The sequence below is a fragment of the Nymphaea colorata genome, chromosome 9 (genome assembly GCF_008831285.2).
Source record: "Nymphaea colorata isolate Beijing-Zhang1983 chromosome 9, ASM883128v2, whole genome shotgun sequence".
Taxonomy (NCBI): Eukaryota; Viridiplantae; Streptophyta; class Magnoliopsida; order Nymphaeales; family Nymphaeaceae; genus Nymphaea; species Nymphaea colorata.
The window spans coordinates 409,491-431,950 of record NC_045146.1 but is presented as its reverse complement, the minus strand read 5'-3'; the positions used below and the strand labels follow the sequence as shown (position 1 = coordinate 431,950).

Sequence of the window (22,460 nt, the reverse complement as noted above, 5' to 3'; positions counted from 1 at the left end):
CATGGGGAAAAATGAAAAGGAAACTCATAACTTAACTGGAGAATTTTGGGATCTAATTGATTATGATTAACAGGTACAAAATTCGGCCGAACCAAAGAGAAGCATAATTTGCCTCGCGATGCTGCCCCCACTCCCAAAATGCTCCATGCACCATCATGCAACCAATGAAGGTGCCAGTCCCTGGATTTGTTCTTTTGCATACTACATTTAAGCTGCTGCAGGTAGTACTCGAAATTGTCCAATTTGAACAGGGCTGAGGGTTTTCTAGAAGATGTATCACAGGGAAACACATAGCAAATACTTGTTTCTCACACATGATGCCGATTTGCTGGACAAGGTAAAAAACTATTTGGCATCCTTCTGTTATTGAATGCATTTCACACCTTACAAAATTTCTTATCAGCTTATGGTTGTGGTACAAATGGATCGGTAAAAATTAACAGTGAACTACAAAAATTTTTGCTGCTCATTCACTTGCCTGGGAAGTGGGAAGCAGGCTAACCATATCAACATGCATCCTCAAGAACAGGAAACTAGATATTCAGTGGCTTTGCTTTGCGCTTGTGGCCAATACTGTTAACAAGAGCTTTCCTAGTGCAAACAGGAAACATATTGATCTTCAGTCCCTTCAACTGCCTGAGGACATAAGGGAAACTAAGTTGATCTCTTGATGTGAAGCGAACAACCTCATTGAACCAAAGGCACATTAACAAGTTTGTCATTGGGCTGTGCTCCCTCACAATTACAGAAGCTTCGGCCAGGGCTGCATAAACAGAAGTTATTTCAAATTATACATAAGCACATGAAATCTATATTCTTCACTAACAAACAATCTATGTACAGAGAAGTTTGAAGGAGCTCAAAGTTTCCAGGCAAGGATTCATCTCAGCTTTGAACCACAAATGGCAAAGAATAAGTAGCAGATTCCTCAAGTTACATTGCTGCACACACATGGCTACATGGCTCAATTTAGATCATTTCCTTTAGTTCTTATAGGCAAAGGAGAATACACACAAGGAGACAAAACGCCATGAACACAATTTATGTGGCAACAGCTGTATCTGGTTACTGGTTATTCTATGTTCATGCCATCAATGTCCACGTACCAAACTCAAGATGGCTTTTGGAATGCCAGCGCTATTATTTTTTCCTTGGGCTCCAAAGCAAGGGTAACTGAAACCATGGAAATATAGAAAAGAAGCCCAGGACCACTATACTTGGGCTGGCTCATTCAAAATGTAGAAATGTTGGAACAACAAGAACACAGAGAAAATAAGTCATCAAATTTAAACGAAAAGCTAAAACAGATAAGATCCAAGAGGGCATTTTGATGACACCTAAAACAGGATAAGTTCATCCAACAACAATATAAAATTAACTATAGAGATACAACACAATCAAATCTGAAATACCAAAAACTTGAATTAAAGTCTATGAGTCTCTACAGCAGTTACAACTCATCTTTGTACTTGCTGGTTTATTTTCCAATTATTTCTTCAATTGAGAGAGGAAAAGAGATTATCTTATCTCATTCAGAACTCGAAGGATGTCACACCCATAATTATCCATGACCGCATATCCCTCTAAAATGACAACTTGATGAAATATGGAGAGAACTGAGGTAAGCAACTAGTACTAACAGAAGGATTTATCTTCTGCTGATGGGTACTGCGATTTTATTTTTATGGCTCATATTCCAGATTGGGATTCATCCTTGTGATAATCAGATGGACCATACCATTAAGGATGAAAGCATGAGAAGCCAATGAGACATGACCCCTAAGCTGTTCTTGTCTGAATTTGCTGATATGATCCACAATTTATCAAAAGCATTGATATCAAGTGAAACCTAAGTGATGCTTAAAAAGTAAAGACAACTCATTTTCAGTTCTTTACCGACAAGCATCAAACAGAACAAAAAAAAAAGGTTTAACCTAGCCACAGTTCCTGCACATATACATGAGAAAAGCAAAATAACATGATCCAGTCAGGAAACTCAACAACCAACCATGTAGTCAAAATGAGATCTTCTCTAGACAACTCAGAAGCATTTTGTAAGGCTAAATCTTACCTTTCTTTCCATTGAACCGATTGTCACCAGGGAATCCATCTTGGCGGTACTGGCTCAGTTGCACTTCAACTTCTTCAGGTGTAGCTTTATGCTTCTTAACAATTGCTTTTCCCTCATCATAAATATTGCTTCGAGCACCATGCTCTGAAATTGCAAGTGAAGAATGTGTGTGCCAAAGAAGTGCTTCAAAAACTCCAATTGGATCCCTACGAAATTGAGATTTGGAATCCACCCAAATTGAATATCTTGCTTCCGGAAAGAGGCGATGGCTTAACATCTAATTTGAGATCCCCAAAAGTCAATACGTGGTTTAATGCTCAAATAAGAGAGACATGCACAAGCAATAATCAGCCTCATGTTCTTTTCTGGTTATCAATTCCAGTATCCCTAAACAGACAATTCCCTAACCAAGATAGCTTTCAATACGTTTATGCTACCGTGCAGTTGAGAGGGAGATCCAAAACCATAAGCCCTAAGTCACATTGGTGTGGGTACAAATATGGAGATAAGGGCACAGGCACAGCAATTTTAGAAAATGTGGGCACGGAGGTATTGCAGGGTATATATTATGTATATATGAAAAATGCTATAAAAAGGAAACATTTAGATAAACAAGTATTATAAATAAAAAAAATACATGTTAATGACCAATAACACAAACAAAATGAAACGAGTTAGAAACAAGCTAAATCAAGTCAAACTAAGTAGTTTATATCAGTTTCAGTCCAAAAAATACACAGGTGTATCTAAACACCCAATTTGCCATGTCGTTATGGTGTCATGGGTATGGGGACCTTACTAAAGCACCCATATGAGTTAGCATAAGCCAAATATATTATGGCTCTCAGACTATAGATATAAGTCATCCTTTCTCAGAAAGTTACTGAGCAAAACATTCAATAAACACCTTACTAACTACTAAGTGCCAGATTCATTCACTTAAATGTTTCTGAGGAAGCATAGGAAATGAATCCTACTTGTGTTTCAAAAAGAAAAAAAAATTGACCCATTAACAATGAGAAAAAAAATCTACAAAGGGAGATGCATACCTTGGGGATTTTTCCATTCAGGCGCTGGTCACTAAATGGGAGTTCCTTAACCACTACTATTCTCCATTTACCAATCATATGGTCATCTCCAATCCTCTTTCCTTCTGTTTCCTGAGTTGAACGAGTAACTTCATCCCAGAAGGCGACATAGCATACCTGAAATTCACCAACTTAGATTCCAAAGGAAGTACATGCAGTCAAAAACATTGGTTTAGGCCATCGCTAAACCTTTCTGAGTGATGCCTGTGACATTCCAATAGGTTGATAGAGGTCATCCCCACCACCAAACGTGCATGTAGACACAACAGCCTTGCAAGTCCTCATGAAAATTTTGTCTTCATCAGATATCCTAAATCCACCACTTTCACTAAAGAAACCACAGTGTACTGAAGTTGTTTCATTCACCTGAAATAAAGTTTAATGCACAAAAATCAGGTGCATAAAAACGAAAGTTTATAAATGAACTAAGATTACAAAGAATACGCCAATCATTTAATTGTGCCAGGAGTTTATGAAAGCACCTGCCACATAACTATTTCCCAGGAAACCCTAGGAAGAGAGAATTTCACATCGTAAGATTATTAACTTCAAGTTGGGTATAACCTTGAAACTTTTCTCCCTCTCAGTCAGGGTTTGAAAACCAGAGAAGAGATTAAATCTTGTGGCCTCCATGCCTTGGTGCATGATATCATGTTTTCCACCATCACGAAATACTTCTGCAAGTGATTTATAAATTACATTTTGCACAGGATCTTTTCCCAATGGAATATGTGGGAGCTCCAACCTTTCAATTTCTTCTAATGGCAAGATCTTCAAGCAAGCTGAGCAATCAAGTTAATTAATAAGTTAGAACTGAACTTTAGTGACCAAAACCAAAAGCATTAGAAGCACAACTTTAGTTGCCAATACATGATAGAAACTAAGTTCCAAACATCATCTTCAATAATAGCAGAAATTTTAGGAAATACAGTGAAGCAGTAAAATTGAAATTTGAAAAAACACATGCATTTTCATGAACCAGTATTAGTCCTGTACAGATAGGCAAATGATAGAGGAATTTTATGGAATTTTATGAGTATGACCTTCCACAAATGTAAACCATGAATGCAGTTCAGTCATGACAGATATTGTAACAAGTATGGGAAGTTGTCCATCTCAACAGTAATAGATTTCATGAAGCAAAAATCTACAATAAGGCTGTCATCAATTGTAACCCAAAGAATGTGAATAAAATTATGCAAAATAATTGGAAAATTAAAGTTTAAACAACAGAAAACCAAAGAAAAGTAGTCCACATCTACTGGGCACGATATTTTCATAATAGTATTCAACTTTAGCTTCTAAAGACAATATAATCCCAAACATTAAAGGTCAAAACTGCATGAAGAAAAATCATATATGTAAAAGTAAGAACTACAATACTACCTAAACAATAAATTACAGGCTTTTTCCAAATTAAGAGGGAAATAGCAAATGAAATTTTTATGATTTTAATATAACAGTTATTTGTCATTTAGAATATTTATTGGGTTTTCTGTATTCTTAAAGATGCTTATATTTTGAGGGTAATAAAACTATAAAAGGGACTTGGAAAATCCAGTACTTCTGTTATAGAGTTATACACCCAAACCATGACTACCATTTCTGTCTTAGGTACATATGGGGCTTAGATATACAAAGTTTCATCACAAAAAAGGCCTTCATAAGGTAGTAATTTTATATGTGGTTATCATGATTATTACATTTTATGTATAAAACTAATATTCATACAAAATTATGACGATATATAAGTACCTTCTCTGTAATTTCAGCCTGTCAATAAGTACAACGGAAGCAAGCTTACTACTCCTTTCCAATTTATATAAGTACATCAATAATTTAATGAGCTCCACGATTGAACATCATGTGGCCCTTTAGAACTAAATCTCAATGAGTTTTATATGAAAAGCTTGCATTGGTATCCTTGTGACGTTGCTGCCATAATAATACATAAACCAAAATGCTGATATACATAACTCATAAGGCAACTAGCCAGCAAACTTGAAAACGCTGTGGTGTTCTAAAGCATTGAATGCTAGGACCCCAAAACAACATGTCAAGATGTGAAAGAACTTGGATTTTCAACCAAGTACAAATGTGAAACACCACATACAAAACGTAACAAAAAGTTAAACTACAGGAAATTGATACGCCATAAAATTAGTTTCTTCCTTTCAAAAGGTAGAATTTCCCATAAACTTCTCATTAAGTTCTATGAAACAAAAATTGGAGTACATCTCCCCACCGGTCCCCAAATTGGGGAATTTGTAACAATCCCACCAGAAACTCCAAGTGGCAAGAACAATTAAATGTGAAACTAAGCTTCTTTACTTATAATTGACGAACACAAATTTGAAAGAAAACCAATAGATTGCAGCATGTTTCAAATGTCTTAATTAAGAAGCAAGACACAGATAGAGAGAGAGAGAGAGAGTTACGCTCTTTGGTTCCATTGACATATCGTGTTGGCATGTCCATCCTATTAAGATTTCCTGGTGCCTCCTTGTCAATTGAAGAGAAGAGATCTGATCTTTGCAGAGGCTCCACAGTCTTCCCCATCATCCTCCACCATTGGAGGAATATCAATAAAACCATCAAGAAAAGCATGATCTTTATCCTCCATCGAGCAATCTTTGCCATGCCCCACCACAGGATCCAATACCTCCCTTTACGGAAGTTAAACTTCTTCCTCTTCCTTTTCATCCTAACCTTTATATTTCCAGCATCGTCACCCGAATCATCATCAGAGATGGAAATGGAGACATTGTTGAGCATTGATAATGATGTCATTGATGCAAAGGAAGACAAGCAGAGAAGGCAAATAGGGGATCTCAAGAGCAGATAAATGCAGATCTTCAGTGCAGCCTAGTCGTGCATCTCCATAGGCAGCTCCAAAATGCTATTAATCTGCTAGAGAAGAAAAGCTCTTTACTTTACCTTCTAGATACAAAGCTTTCACTAGCTCTGATTTTTACCAAAAAAAAAAAAAAAAACCAAAATAACTCAAAATAGAACAAACTGAAACAGTGAACAGAAAGAAATCCATGCAAAAACAAAAAAACAGCTGGTGAGGTGCACAAATGAATAACACACGGAAAATAAATAGGAAAACAAAGGGTAAAAGCAAAATAAACAGTATAGAGAAATAAAAAGCCCAAACTGAACAATGCATAAAGATAATCTGTATAGAAAATTTAAGCACAGCAACGTTGCAAATTTTCTTTTTGGAAAATTAGAAATTGATTCAAAAGTTTTATTTTATCAATATGTAAATTAGATCTGCCAAGAATTCAAAACTAAGGCTATTAAAGGCAATAAAGTGAAGTGATGTGTTGAGTCTGTCATGCGACGAGGCATAAGCCTTAAGGATTGAAGAGTAAGATTCATGATCAAAATACTGAAACGTACAATATCAATAAAGATGACGAAAAAAATTCCAAAAGAACAATTAAAGTGATAATAGCTACTTCTTGCAAGTAACTCGTATTAATCAACTTTCATGCACATGCACATGTGAACCATAATCAAATAATATTCACAATGTAAAATAAAATAAATTATATCCACAACAAAATCATATTGGAAACAGTTCATATGGACATAGAGACATCCCAAATCAACCTGCTCTAGCAAAAACTTCTAAAAGCAGTTCAAACAAATGTCGCCTGATCCCCAATTCAACTTGTCCTAAGTTCCTAACAATACCTTCTATGAGCAAAAAAAAATTCTGCGCTAGTTCAGTTGCACAATTAATATAAAATAAGTCAATTCCTCCATTTCCGTACAAAATTAATATTCACAAATGAACAACAAAAACAGGAGAAACCAATGTTTAGATAACAGTGTCAACCAAAAGTACAGCTAAAGTGACAAGTAGAGTTCAATCTATTAATTTCAGCATCAAAGTAGGCAGAAGGGAATACTTGCTTGCTACTATTAACATGTTGATCTCAAATTTAGTATGTCTGCTTAGATACGACTATGGGTATATGGAAACAGCCTGAAGCATGGTACAATTCAGGATGGTACAAACTTCATGACGCAAAAAAATTCTCAATCTGGGTCTTCCTTACATTGTGGGAGCAATGCCATTTGAAAGTGATGATTCTCAAGGCTTTTGGAAGAACAGAAAGGAAAGGATAGAGTACTATTGTCTTCGCTTTTCCTTAAAGAAAGAGATCTTATTTGATGAGAATTTGGTTGAACACTTCTACTTTCATGTGGCTATATGATGAGAGAAGTTCCAACATCATATTTCTAGCCCCTTTTCCAGTCTCCACTAAGCAACTTACAGGTCATCCCTCTATGGAATTATCTGCTTCATTTCTTAGCCAAGCAAGAAACTGAAGGATCTAAGAAATTCTACCAAAAAATATGCATATTAAAACATGTGACGGAAAAAATTAAATAACCAAACACTGAAATACCTACAAACTTAATAGAAAGAAACCGCAATTACATTTATCAAATGCCTAAAGAATTTTGATTACAAAGATAACAAAAAGGAAACATTCTAGGCATGGGCCACAAAAATCTGCTAATCAAAAAGCTTTAAGAGGCAAATTTTCTTCACTAAAACTAATTCCATAGCATGCATCTTTCCCCCATCAAAATCAACATCCGGTTTACCTTTTCTAATCCTCCAACCAGAAAAGGAAGATTTCTCACGAACATATTTCCTTTGCCATTGTGCCAAACGATGGTTGCAATCCTGGCCACAAGGTAGAATTCTTAACATACAGTTAAGTTAACAAAGGAGAAGGCCACATTCATATATGATAAAAAAATGATCTCTGCAATCTAAGACATAAAGTAAAACTCTTAGCATAAAATCAATAAAGACAAAGGCCACATTGATATTGATTCATAAGATGATCACTGGACCAAGAATGACAGTAAGAGCTTAAATACGAGAACATTTTGGTTTAGTTCATGCTGAGGTCAAGGAATAACAAGATTGTGGATGAGATAAAGAAAGTAGCATATCGGGAGTATCAGCTTCAGATAGGGAGATATCAGCCCAATAAGAGTTGGGCGTAAGAGGAAGGCCGCGGTGGCCCTCAACCATAGAGAGAAGGAGAGGGCCGGCAGCCCATGAATGACGAGGGGAGAGAGAGAGGGGCGAGAATTGTCGGCCGGGCATTGCTGGCTGACGGATCTTAATTGAGAGGGAAAGGTGTAAGCCCGGAAGAGTTGGGCGTGACATAGAGAGAAGGAAAGGGCCGGCTCCCCAAGAGAGAGAGAGAGAGAGTATTCCTGCGGGACGGTGAGAATCTCCGGAAGTGGGAATCGAGAGAGAGAGAGGCAGAGGGAGGTTTCACCAGAGACAGAGAGAATCTTGAGAGGTTGCGAGGGAAATGCAGAAGGAAAAGGAAGAAACGGGTTTCATGGTGAAAAAAATTACCAAGAAACGAGTAGTAGAAGTTCGCCGGCGGCCTGGGGCTGGCGCAGAATCGCAAACGGGGAGACAGAGCAGAAGGAAGTAGCGTGCTAGAAATGGCTTGTTTCATGCATAAGTAGCGGAAAATGCTTCCATCGAAGAGGAAATAGATCTGACTCGCTTGTGATATAAAAAATGTCAAAGTACGTTTGTCTAACGGAATCAGAAAATGGCAAAGAATCCTGCAGGCAATAAATATGAAAGCATTTTCCGGCCGAAGCTTAATTTGGTTACACGGAGGAAGGCGTCGTCGCCGGAGGGCCTCGCCGAAAGTGAGTAGCAGAACGTCCGGCAACTGAGCTTCACCGGAGTGGAGGACGACGGACGGGGGGGGGGGGGCTTGCCGTTTGCATAAGGAGGCAACTGGGTCCGTTCTCGTCGGATATGCGACTCAAACCGATCCACTTTTAAGTGCCAGGTCATTGTGCGCGTAAGTGATTATTTTGTCCCAGGAATTATAAGTTCCACTTCCACCTACACTGGTGAACCTGTAATCCCGTCTTCATCTCCCCTCTCACATCTTGGAGATCTTTTGACTTCCCTGCCGGTGGTCGATCACCTGCATCTCGCTGAAAAATCGTGGAGGCAGTATGCAACTTGTCCTCCACACTTTCCCTCTCAATCTCACTCCGTCTATGTGAAACGCCCTTTTTTTTGGTTGCTCGACCATCGCCCGTTTTCATTTTTTGATCAACCATCGTCCTTTTTTCATTCGGTGTACCATGTCCTTCCCGCAGGTGCTCCTTAAGTTTTGATTTCAGACCATTGAAAGCTACGGTACCTGCAGAGTTCATCAGGTACCATCTTTTTCCTGTGTCTACGTTTATTGTCTGTACCACTTCCTACTTGTGCCTGTAAGTTGTTGTGCATTCTTAGATTGGGGAGGAGTTATTTGTGATTGTCAATGAAGGGCCGCATCTGGCTGAATGCTACCCTGCCTGGTCAGGCGGTGACCAGGCTGCTTGGGAGAGAAAGGAAATTGAGCAGTGTAGAATTTGTTGGTGGTAGAGGTCCAATGTATCTGTTTAGGGACTTTATATCTGGTGTGTTGATCTCTAGGATTCAAGTAAATTTGTTGTGTATATGCACTTATTTTCTTGATTACATTGAGGTATAGAATTGATCTTGACTACCATCGTCCAGCTTCTCTCTGGTATAGAGCTGGCTGTATTGCTTTGTCTTTGGAAGCTTATTCTAGACCCTGTAATAGATGAGATGGCTCAAGGAACCATTTTAAAATGTTTGAGTCACGCATCTGCGCCTTTCCTTATCCGTTGTTAAAAGTCGTTTTGGGTCCGAGTTCTTGCATCAGATTTAACTCAAACTTTCTTGAAGTTGGGAAAACTAAAAATTTGTCAATTTGCAGATTAAAAAAATAAATGTTGAAATGATTTGTCAACCTCTTACTTTTTACCAGCAACGAACACTAGATTGGTTGGCGATGAGTCAATTTTATGTAAACTTCGTTTGGTGCCTTCTTACTGTCCACAATCAAAATTGGTTAGACATATGGCATTTTAGTTCCACGCGATTTCAAACGTGAAACTAAATGCCTGGAACTAAATTGGTTCGACACTTTTCTTAAATTATAGGCAAAGTACGACAAAAAAAATCACAAAAATTTCAGTAAAATTTAGGCGAAAATTAGGGTCTTGTGCCATTCTCCATCTCATAAATCTCTCAACCCGCCATCAACCTGGTCACCTCGAGTCAATCCGGCGGAGAGTGGTGACTGTAGTAACCTCTCTCTCTCTCTCTCTCTAAGGCAAAATCAGCCGTTCATGTTCCTTTATTAACACAATTAAGTAGGTTGATGGCATTTCCTCTTTTTTTCCATTGCCTTTACTTTCTCCTTTCCTGTAGGTGGATTGTATTCACATGTGCTAGTGAACGATCCGTATGGATTTTTTTTTTTTATTTCTTTGTTTACTGTTCGTAGCTGAGTCATATCGCATCGTTACCTTGGTATTTCTTATGTTATCTCCAGCTTCACTTGAAATTGTAACCTGAAGGCTGTTATTCGTGAAACTGATCATGGGTTTTATGCGGCTGACTTGATGCTATTATTGGTTGTCGCAATCCTTCTGTTTTTGAGTTTCAGTCAGTAAGAAACAAACTTCTGGGGGCAATTTTGGCAGAAATCATATGTCTGTTCTGTTTGATTCAGGGTCCGGTTGAAAGTCTCATTTCGGAGTCTGCCTTTTTGGAGATGGAGGGAGATCAGATACAACACCATCGAGCGGATGGTGAGATTTCTTTTTTCTCTTGCCTTTCTGAGTGAAACGTACTCTCTGTTCGAAGAAGTTACTCTTCCCATTGTCCGGGAGAGTTGTTTTATTATCTTTAACTGTGTATCTGAAAAGAAAGAAGATATGAGCAAGCATTTTGCTGTTTGTTCTTTTCTGGTTTTTCTCTCTCCCTTTCACTGTGAACTGAAACATCAACACTCCGATGGGAGTTTCTCTAATGTATCTACATATCAGCTATTGCAGGATCTGCTGAGATATCTTATTATTTATTACACAATATCTCAAGTCATTCTTTCTCCGTTTTTGACAAATTTTTATGTATGTATTAACTGACTGACTCCCTGTGTTCTTCACTGCTGCTCGAAATTTTCTTGGTAATTAATACATCTGGAGCTGGAACTGGTTAGGTGAGTTCTGGTTGCAACCTCATAGCCCATAATTCAGGGCAGATGAGGATTTATAATGTCGCAATGTAGTTTGATATCCCAGCTTGTTGCATGCATATGGATGTCTTGGCCTTTCAATTCCATAAATATATGTGTCTCATAATTTCTTGTTCTCATTTGGTGATGGTGCTATACGAACTTTTTGGTCCAGGTGAGGAGGATGAGAATGAGATCAAAGTTGAACATGCAACATTTTCTCATGCTGGACCTGTTGAAGATGATACCAAATTGCCTCCAAAGGTTGATAGTGAAGTAGAAGTCCTTCATGAGAAAGTTACCAAGCAAATAATCAAGGAAGGCTACGGGCCAAAGCCTGCAAGGTTCTCCAGATGCTTTTGTAAGTCTGTTCTCACATCTTAAAAGTCGGTTTTAAGTTCAAACCTTGTGCTTAGTATCATAAACTCCTATGAGTTGCTTTTCATTAGTCAGTGCCTCCGTAATTTAGGTACACACTTACCATTAGCTGTCAAATGGTCATCTATTTGTCTCTTTCTTTCACTGCCTAGTCTTGTGATTTCCTAATTATAACTAGCTGATATAGCAGGGTAATAAACAGAGTTGCTCACGGCTTGTTTTGGTTCAGCTTGTACAAAGCTTGTCCTGCTTGCTAGGCCCTGAGAGTTAATATTTTCCTATTTACCAATCATAATTTTGACAATAATTGAATAATATTTCAGCAGAAACATAAGCAGTGCTGGTATCAGGAAAATATCCTGAAGGGTGACCGACCAAACTGACAAATCAATCAATAATTTATGAGATTATACATGAATAAAGTTACAATGGTTCCTTGCATTACAAAATGAACTCCAAGAGACCAAGTCATTGCTCGTGGCAAATTCACTCATGAGTGCATTCCTCAGTTTTTGCTATTAAAAACCTTAGTGGTGGGGTGAGAGCAAGCATCACACATGCAAAACAGGAAGGCTATGAAATTCATAATTTATTATATTGCACCTAGATAACGAAGTAAATTCATAAACCAATGATATTCAGTTATGTGAACTGAAATATGACAAGCATCTTGGAGTTCCCTGCTTATTTTTCAGAAAATCATTTAGAGGGAAAAGAAAATAATCTTAACCATGAATACAAGTTTCTGTAGCTTCCTCTAGCATTCTTGGAGGTACCAGCTCATGTATTTGAATCTGGATCTTTGCTAAAACTAAAAGTAGCTTTATTCAGCTCCAAAGGTGTTGCACATATGAAGATAATTTCAAACTGGCTCTGACAAAGTTGCATTTTTGGCTTCCATATTCAAATATTTAAATCTGAAAAATCTAGATATTTCCTTAGGTTATGGAATCATGGCGTCTGCCTTGCTAACTCCAACAAATGCTCAATATTGCCAAAAGCATAAATTGTATTATTTAAAACTGAAACATTTTATTGAGGGTGAGAACAATAAAACATTGTGAGTACAATAAATGCCACAATTTGAAAACAGTTTGAAATCCCCAGTTGATAATTTCTTGTGGGTTTGAGTTGTTCACACTTGCACCCTAATGTTTTTAAAAAATGCTGCATTCACACCAGCACCAGCACTGGTACCTCACCTGTGCGACTTAGTCCACCAGAAGTATTTATAAGGTCAAAGTCTAACATTTCTGCTTTGTTTAACATATCAAGAGTATATTTATATTGCATAAGTTTCAAAATATCTCTTGTTCATCCACTTCAACTCCAAGGAAATATCTCACTTCCCTTGATCCTTCATCTTGAAGGACTGGATCAATAAGTCTTTTACTTTTTGAATGTGATAAAATAAGAATTATCCGTGATAACAATATTATCAACATATATAAGGGGGCCAATGTAATAATATTCTCCTTGTTGAAAATTAAAAGGGAATATTTAAGAAGACATCTTGCAAATTCCCTAGTTCTGAATCGTTATGGAGAAGTTGTCAAACCATGAACGAGAAGTTTGTTTCAATTCATGAAGAGATTTTTGTAATTTACACACCTAGGTTTGGGGGTCTTTCTTTACATATCCAGGTAGCTGTCCCATATACACTTATTCTTTCATATGTTTATGGATAAAAGCATGTTTGACATGTAAGTTTCTAACTGACTTGATTTCCAGTGATGATCCATTACTAAAGATACAACAACGAATTGTCCCTATTTTGAAACACAACATCTACACCTTTTTATGCAAGACCAACAGATATACACTTGATGACCTTATCCTTCAACTTATTTGTCAAAGATCTGTCGATGTGAACATATTAAACACAACTGAAAACACGTAGTTTGTTATAGTTGGGATGTTGTCCAAGAGATAAAAAAAGGAGACTGTTGTGCTAAAGTGGTTGTAGGAAAAAATTGTTAGTATGGACAACTGTGTGAAAGTTGTCTATTTGCATACTAATAGGTACATTGCCAATTGCCATCATGGAGCAGTTTCAACAATATATCGGTGCTTGCGCCCAGTTTCTCCATTCTGTTGGTTGGCAAGCAGGCAAGGCACTTGTCGACTTATGCCCTATGTCACATAGGTACGTGTACGAGTACGGTTGCCGGTGCAGGTGCTGGTAAGGGTACATGTTCGGATTATTTTCAAAAAACTTGGGGACAGGGGTACAATATATAATAAGAAGAATTCAGACAAACAAAATAACACATAATTCAAAATTCATAAATTCTAAAGAAGAAACTATTGAACAAAATATGAAAATGCTCTATATCCGTTTATTGAGTATAACTTTATAATTGATGTCAAAAAAAAAATGAAACCCTTATTTTGGACAGGAAATGATTTTGTCAACTTTGACCGAGTCTTAAACTGGATGGATATGGTCCTGAATACGTGGACCATATCCGGTATTGTTTAACTGGTACCTAAGTAGTACCCAGGACAGTGTACCACTTCGGCACTTCCAGTGTCGTACCTGACCGGTACGGGCACGCTGCCTTTACAGCAATGCCCATGTGACAATGCTTATCCCATAAAGTCATTCAAGGAATACCCTCTTCCCCCAGCACATTAAAAATGTGTAATATTGAAATGGATTTAGTTTCTTCAAGGGTGTGAGTATCTTGGAATAATCAAATAACTTCAAACTTATATTTCATTAAATGTATCCAAATATAACGATTGTAAGAGTTAATGAACAAAACCTAATATTGAATTCCAAACAAAGAAGAAATGGGGCTGATCCACAAATATCAGAACATAGTAAGGTTTGGAATCTCTTTTACATATAGAGGGAAAATGCAGGACATGACTCTTGCATGCATTTGAAACATGAGACAAGACCTTCAAATAAGACGTTCAGCCATGAGTTTTTCAATGAAACTTTAACTAGGGTGACTCACATGACATGCTATGAATTTGACCATTATAATGGAAAATGCTTTGAATGGCAAGTATGACGACTCAGAAGTGACAATACGAAGAAGACAATATCTTCAAGACGGAGGTTGTGGAAACAGTGGGTCCTTCCAGAAGATGTAATGTTTCCTTGTCATTTTCTCACAAAACATCTTCTTCATTTGAAAATTTTTGACACACGGTAAAAAGGTAAATTTAACAGAAGAATTTGTATTATTTGGAGTAGATAAAATACTCCAAATACTTTGTCCTCCCTTCTGTCCAAGCCAACCACATTCCCTTCCTCCTTGAAAAGTGTTACCTCCTCGACGCCTCGTCTAATGTCTAAATAGGTGCCTGTAGCTAAAAGATTATGGGCATTTTGTTGTTCATTTGATTCATGTTCATCTCTTACTGAAGTAGTTTCACCCTAAGATCTCAAAACTAGGCAATATTGTTAAGCGTAAAAGTGGGGTAGTAATAATGCAATATTCGGGTCCCAGCCCATTCATAATCTGGCGAATTTTCTCCTCATCTAAAACTTCATTCGCTACAATAGCAAGTTGATCTATAATTGTTTTCACCTTGTTCAAATACTCTATGTCTCTATCACTAACATTGATCCTCTTCTAAGGCTTTGAAATTCTCTTGTTGAAAATAAAATTCGGGCCCTTGAAATTTGAGAATAGGTTTGTACAAGCTTACTTCACAGTTGAGTTGATCTACAATGAAGAATGGCTATCGACACCTCCTAAGTGATAGTGGAGGTAATCTTTGCTATCAAAGATTGATCTCGCTTCATCCATGCGACAAAATTTGGATTTCAAAAATAGTGGTCTGATGCAACCAATGTTGTAAAAAGCATATCGTAAGGTGTATTAGTCTGGCTTTAAGATACGTTGTATTGTAAAATATCGTAACGTATCGTAACTGTATCGTTTCTTTTTTTAATAAATCAGAAAAATAGGGAAAAAATTCATAAAAAATCAAGAATAATATGTTCTTCATAAAAACACATAGATTCATAAGTCATAAGGTCCATAAGTCTATGAGATACCACATCGAAAAACAAGTTTTAAATGTTATGCATTACATCACAAGATGATAATGAAATTATGAAAATGTTCAATGTCAGTACATATAAAATGAAAGCACTCTCGACTCTCATTCATAATCTTCATCATATTCATTCTCATCCTCATCTCCATCTTCTTCTTCATCTTCATCTTCATGATTTAAAAAAACCTGTTTCCTCCCAACAGGAATCAGCCACCCACGCACGAATTCATGGTTTAATTGATGATTTCACTTTGAAAATTGAAGATTTAATGATGGAAATCGATGATTTCCCTCCACGGTGGCACCATCTCTAGGTTAAAAATGAAGAAGGGTCGGGTTTTTATAAGATTAAAAAATCGAAAAAGGAGGATTCTATACCCCCTTTTTTGAAATCAGCTTGTATCATACGATACGGGGCCTTGTATCGTATGTATCATATAATAAAAGTACGATACACCCCTATTTACGATACAGGCGGTGTATCGTATCGTATTTCCTAAACGATACGTATTGTACGCTACGGCCCCGTATCGTACGATACGTACAACACTGGATGCAACTCCTTTATCATACTCTGTTTCCTTTGAAATGAACTGTTGTGGAGGTGGGATTGATCCCTTTTGATGCCTACATAGATTTTATCTCGTTATAGAGGGAACAATATTCTCTTCCATGTTAGGAAATTGGTTTAATTAAGCTTTTTCAAAACAAGCTGGCTTAGAAAATCAGAAGAAAGTCCAGCGCGCAAAGAGGAATCCAGTAGGTTGGAACTTGGAAGATAACAAGGAGGATCAATATTAAGAAGAGAGGAAGGGATTTGTCCAAAAGAAGCGGGAAAAATAATTCAAAATAGTAAGAATAACTGCATTAAAGTAATTAGATTCACAAAAGCTATAATAGGTACGTGCCCCCCTTTTCTTGGGTACTCAAAAGTGGCAGGTCCCTCCTTTATCTGTTGGTTAAAATGGTCCTTATACGTGGCCAAGAGTTCTGTACATATCTGTTTGTATAAGCTGTAGCACTGATGCTTATCCCTATTGTTGGCTTAAATTTTTTCCTGGTAAAAATGAACTCTTAGTTATCTTGACAGCAGATGAGAAAGGGGAAGTTCTTCTTAGATGCTTGGTGTTAGTCACCCTATAGAAGAGGGCCTAATGGTACACTTGAGGATAGTTTTTTAATATTCAAGGCTGCTAGAGGTCTTGCCTGATGAAAATTCCTTCATTTTAGTTTTTATGGATTGGTTTGTACATCACTAAATCCATCAGAATTACATGTATAACTTTGTCATCTCACATTAAGCCAAAAAATTCAGCTATCCAGAGATAGGCTAAGACTGTAGAATATCTATTAGTCAGAATAAGATTGATAAAAAATAGCTAGGGAAGGGTCAGGTTGGAAGCCATTTTACTAGATAAAATTATCAAAAGGATCGAGATACACTAGGTTAATCTATTCATGGTTTCAGGCTGAGACTAGATAGCGGATATCCATTAATGATGAATGCTTAGCGCTGCAACACTTGTTCAGGGCTAACAGATTAAGCATTCTGTCGTTTTACCATGTGTACTTGTGTTCATTAATGTTTTAGATTTCTATCTTCCATTATTCTTCTAGAGTTCATATTATCCTATTTGAAGACTATCATTGGAGACATTGCCTTCTCCTGCTTGTGTTGTCCTACGATACAGCCATACAGATTGTCAGCTTGTGCTGTTAGCAACTCACCCGTTACATATATGATATATCTCATGGATTAGTTCTGATATACGATATCTTCCAGTCACAAGTTTAACTGCCTTGTGATTGCTTATCATGTTTTCCTCTTATTTAATATATTCTGTTTGGTTTTTAAAGAAAGGTTCTTTTAAGGAATCTTAAATTGGGCTCCCTTGTCATTACAACTTGGTCTTGTTTCATGACAATCAAACAACCTTCATTTTTTTGGCAGTACATTACAGAGCATGGACTGAGAGCACCCTGCATAAATTTGAAGACACCTGGCAAGAGCAGCATCCGCTGGAATTGGTTATCGGGAAAGGTACTGTGTGAAACATATTTGGCTTTTTCATGTTGATGAATATTGTTTTCGTTTTTTTTATTGCCTTTTTGCTTAGAATTGCTCTTGTGGTTTTGTGCATTAATGTTAAATGCTTGTTACAAATGCAGGGAAAAACACTGTTTTTCTATAATCTTATGAATGTTAGTTGATCATTTATCAATATATTTGATGCATTCTTCAAGGCTTTTGGTTTATTTGGAAGTGTAAGTTATTTGCTGTTGCCCTCAGATGCTGCAATTGGCTATTCATGAACAATGAAATTCTATTTTTTCATCAATTGCTTACTACTTAGTAATAAGAGAACCCATTCAAATCTTTTGGCTGAGGACATATCACAAGTGTCTACATGGTGTAACTGTAGATGGCTTGGTAGAGAAAATATAAGAGGGTTTTTTTCACCTTTATGGCAAGACTTTTATGATTTTATCCTTCCACAAAATAAATAGTGCCTTTAACCCAAAAACTTGGCATGCAGGGATACTTTTGTCTGCACTGCCAAGTGAGATAAGATGAGCATGAGAGCACAATGCCTGATAAGCGTATCAGCTCTCTCCCTCTCTCTCTCTCTCTCTCTCTCACACACACACACACACCCCTATTTGATGAGGCTGCTGAAAGAGAAAAAGGTTACTGTTTTGTTCCTTGTCTTTTTTCAGAGATGTTTCAATGCACTATGTTAGCTTTATTGAGAAAGCTTTATTTTTTTCTCATCAGTTTTGGGGCATTATGAACCTTACATCTTACGATTCCCTAAGTTGGTAGATGCTTTGAGCCAAATATTTTTACTTATTAAAGCTGGAGAATGGGCAATTAGCATATATACATACAATGCATTGTTTTTATCCACTATTTTCACTAGCATGTCCATGACTGAAAATCATTTATGTCCATGACTGAAAATCATAAATGATCAAGTGCAACATCTTTTTTTACATGCTTTATCTCACATTTTGTAAACTCTGTGAAGCATAGATCCTTTATCAACTTCCTTTGACTTCTCCCAATAGGCTGTGTAAATAAAAGAAAATGTGATTTTATGTCACTGTAAATCACATTTTTTTAATTTTTTGGGTAAGTGTGATGACATTTGGATCGATTTATAAGCAGCTCTACCACGAATGCTGTTCGAAAGTTTCGAGTTAGTTTGAATAGCGTAAGAAAAATGGAAATGACAATGGAAGAAAGGAGACTAGGGTATTGTGAGCTTTGCTTTGGAGAGCAATGATGCCAACGAAGGATGGCTCTGTATGCAGCTCAAAAAGGGACCTAAACCTCTATAAAATTACTACCATTGCCGAAAGTTACATTGAAAAAGACAAAATCTTTATCAAATTCCAGTGAGGCACATGTTTATGTCTTCTTTAAAGGTTCCTTCTTGGCAATGAAAACTGCCTCTGCACTTCTCATGGTCAACTTTGTTTTACATTCTAAATAGGTGAAAACCATATGCTTTGGCAAAATGGCATAAAAATGATTGGTTTCCATATTATCATATTTTTTCCCTATCGTACGATAAACCCAAAGCTTGTAGAGTATCTTATTATGTTTCTTTTTTGTTATTTTTTCTTGGTTTTTTCATTTATGATCTTTGTTATTGTCACCTGTTGATGTTTAAGTGATCAATTGATAGGCAAGATCTGTTATTATTGATTATTAGCTTTCCCCTCTTAAAATGGCCTATACCGTTGAAAGATGGCATGAGCGTAATATTCTTTACTTGGCATTTGAATATGTATTTGGTATTATTATTTTTGGCAGAAAAAACAGAGATGACTGGTCTAGCAATCGGCATATTAAGCATGAAGTCTGGTGAACGTGCACTCTTGCGTGTCAGTTGGGAGTTAGGTTATGGGAAAGAAGGAAGCTTTTCCTTCCCAAATGTCCCCCCTATGGCAGACCTATTATATGAAGTTGAGCTTATTGGTGTTGATGAAACAAATGAGGTATTCTATTATGAGACTTGTGCTTTATGTAGGCTGATGCATTGGAAGCCATGATTCTGATTAGACATGTGCTCTATCATCAGGGTAAATCTCGTGGGGAAATGACTGTTGAAGAGCGAATTGCAGCAGCTGACAGAAGAAGAATGCAAGGAAATGATCTTTTCAAAGAAGGCAAACTTGAGGAGGCTATACAACAGTATGAAATGGTTACTAACTATCGGCCTCCTATATATGTTTTATTGTATTTCAGTGGACATGTATAATAATTTGTTCTTATAAAGTCAGTGGACTATATACGAGTAGTTTTCTGATTGTTTTCCTACTGCAGGCTATAGCATACATGGGGGATGACTTTATGTTTCAGCTATTTGGCAAATACAGAGATATGGCACTGGCTGTGAAGAACCCTTGCCATCTGAACGTTGCTGCAAGTTTGCTCAAGCTAAAACGCCATAATGAGGCCATTGGGCATTGCAACATTGTATGTTATAGTCACAACACAATATGCCTATTTTCTTATTTGTGCATGCCAGATGCAGGGCTTCAGCACAGCTTTGTCCTCAACTTCTGCCATTAATTTGAAAGCTGGGAATTCAACTGATCTTGGTAGTAGGAATTGATCATAGATCTACTGTTATAAGACTAGCATGTGAGTTTAGTAAACAAAGTATAGAAACCTTCTGTTGATTTATGGGTCCTATGTCAAATATGGTTAATTCATGCCCATATTTCATGTTCATGACTTTTGATTAGTTTAAAAGTGGCTAGACCTCTACTTTACCTAATGTAACCAGGTACTTTTTGTTGGATTGTGTACTGAAGCATGTAGAAGCAAGGGGTGGAGCCAGGGTTAGTTGGGAATTTGTTTTGTTTACGCGGTTTTGGGTGGGAGGGGGGCTGTGCGCGGTGTGTCAGGGAATCCTGCATCCCAATAAATAACATTTCTGTAAACTCTTCATGGGCACCCACCCTTTTTTTCAAAAGTTTCACAGGGACTAAACCAACATCTTTGAAAATTTTAATATGTAAAAATTTATTTTTTCAAAACTTGAGGGTGCACCATGGCCCCTGCTGGCCCCCCGTGCCTCCGGCCCTGTGTAGAAGGGTGTGGAGTCACAAAAAACCCTAACACAGTGTCACACTGGGTCTTGTTGCATTATATGTAATAACTTATTTTTACAAGGACTTTTATGTTCTTTATAAGTAATAACAATTACAATGACATAATTCACAAGACAACTGGACCCAGATCCAAATCAAATCTGAATTCAGACCTGGACTCCATACATCTTAACAGCCTCTGGATGTGGGTGCGGGTGCAGCTTTGGCTGTATGGATTTTGATACAATATTTTTTTAAAATATGGGCACGGATATGGCAGGGTATGCATAAACAAGTTTATATATATATGAAACAGTGCATGTGTACCATTTTGCACTATCTTTTCTATTCTACCCAAACAGGTGTTGGATTGAAATGATTGCTCAAGTTAATCTAGAATGCTACCAATATCTTTGTTAGAACAGTGTTCTTGTGCAATTTCTTGACCATCTTCTCTATTTTACCAAACAAATATTTTGACTAAATGCTGGTGAATATTGGACCTTATAGAAGAATCACATTTTTAGTGTTGATTAAGGATGACACTTTATATACTTTCTCTAGTCCAAGCAGTTGCTACTGCTACGTCATATGATTGCAGGTGTGTATAGGAATCAACTTTTTTAACTTGGGTGTGAGATATATGTCATCTGTTTGATATTTCCAGTGGTTAATGTGCAACTATTGTGCCTTGTCCTTAGTTCTTACTCACCATGGAAGCATATAACAGATGAAATCAAGACTCAGTCATGTTCTTAGTTCGTCCATTTGATTTTAATCAGCCAAGATTCAGCATTGGTCTTGTATTTGGTGTCTAACTAGTTGCTGCAGTCAATAATTGCCCCCTATTCCTTTTGTTGATTACATTCCTCTTTTGAATGGTGTATAGGTGTTGGCTGAAGATGAAAACAATGTCAAAGCACTATTTAGGCGAGGAAAAGCAAGAGCGGAACTTGGACAATCTGATGATGCCCGAGCAGACTTCCTAAAGGCAAGAAAACATGCACCTCATGACAATTTAATTGTAAGGGAGCTGCGCCTTCTTGATGAACATGACAGAGCATTGTATCAGAAGCAGAAGGAGATCTACAAAGGCATGTTTGGACCACGGCCTGAACCCAAGAAAACAAAGCTAAACTGGATTTGTGTTTTTTGGCAGTGGCTGGTCTCTCTGTTTCATTTCATATTCAGGCGCCACCGCAGGGTCAAGGATGATTAAAGTGTTTGTGAGGTCTGCAGTAAACTTGGTCTTTCTTTTCAAATTCCAGTTGGTGCATGCTATCAATGCTTGACCTAACTTTGGTGGAGGTGTAGTAGTTTAGAGTGGCTTAGTTGTTAGGTTCATGCTGTGTCAGAAGGATTTTTGGAGAAGAGGAAGATGCCCAAGTGCGATGTGCAACTCCTAATAACTGTAGATGTCTAATTCTCCTTTTCCATGTGTCTCATTAATCATAACAATATATATTTCTATGATATTTACGGTACATGCTATGACTAATATATCTTCATCTTCTGTAAGTTGCGATATGGATTGAGATATGAAGAACCAAAGAACCAACTGGGTTTGGGTCTGTGATGTTCTATTGGAACTATGAAAATGATTTGTAGGCCTAAGGCTGCTAATAAATTGAAATATAGTCTGAGGTGTGTTTTCTTAGCTGGATTAACTTTTTGAGCTGCAGGTTT

At 37.2% G+C, this 22,460-nt stretch overlaps 2 protein-coding genes across 4 annotated transcripts; one reads left to right on the top strand and one right to left on the bottom strand.

The window, feature by feature from the left end:
- Positions 1-338: 338 nt before the first annotated feature.
- Positions 339-8,892, bottom strand: LOC116260212 (probable hexosyltransferase MUCI70). 2 transcript variants are annotated; one of them, XM_031638370.2, is made up of 8 exons: positions 8,834-8,892; positions 7,789-7,870; positions 5,598-6,066; positions 3,724-3,941; positions 3,349-3,525; positions 3,121-3,276; positions 2,072-2,348; positions 339-763 (listed from the first exon to the last, which is right to left on the bottom strand). In XM_031638370.2, the coding sequence occupies exons 3-8, from the start codon at positions 5,947-5,949 to the stop codon at positions 534-536; spliced, it is 1,410 nt and encodes a 469-aa protein (XP_031494230.1). In that variant the 5' UTR covers positions 5,950-6,066; positions 7,789-7,870; positions 8,834-8,892; the 3' UTR covers positions 339-533. The 2 variants fall into 2 exon arrangements, with proteins under 2 accessions (XP_031494230.1, XP_031494229.1); XM_031638369.2 differs by lacking the exon at positions 8,834-8,892 and adding an exon at positions 8,564-8,620.
- On the top strand, positions 8,893-22,431 carry LOC116260213 (peptidyl-prolyl cis-trans isomerase FKBP42). 2 transcript variants are annotated; one of them, XM_031638372.2, is made up of 9 exons: positions 8,893-9,029; positions 9,337-9,396; positions 10,767-10,845; positions 11,446-11,631; positions 17,620-17,709; positions 19,489-19,673; positions 19,757-19,879; positions 20,002-20,154; positions 21,664-22,431. In XM_031638372.2, exons 3-9 carry the CDS (start codon positions 10,809-10,811, stop codon positions 21,991-21,993), a joined length of 1,104 nt encoding a protein of 367 aa, XP_031494232.1. In that variant the 5' UTR covers positions 8,893-9,029; positions 9,337-9,396; positions 10,767-10,808; the 3' UTR covers positions 21,994-22,431. The 2 variants fall into 2 exon arrangements, with proteins under 2 accessions (XP_031494232.1, XP_031494231.1); XM_031638371.2 differs by lacking the exon at positions 8,893-9,029 and adding an exon at positions 9,057-9,187.
- The last annotated feature ends 29 nt before the right edge of the window (positions 22,432-22,460 follow it).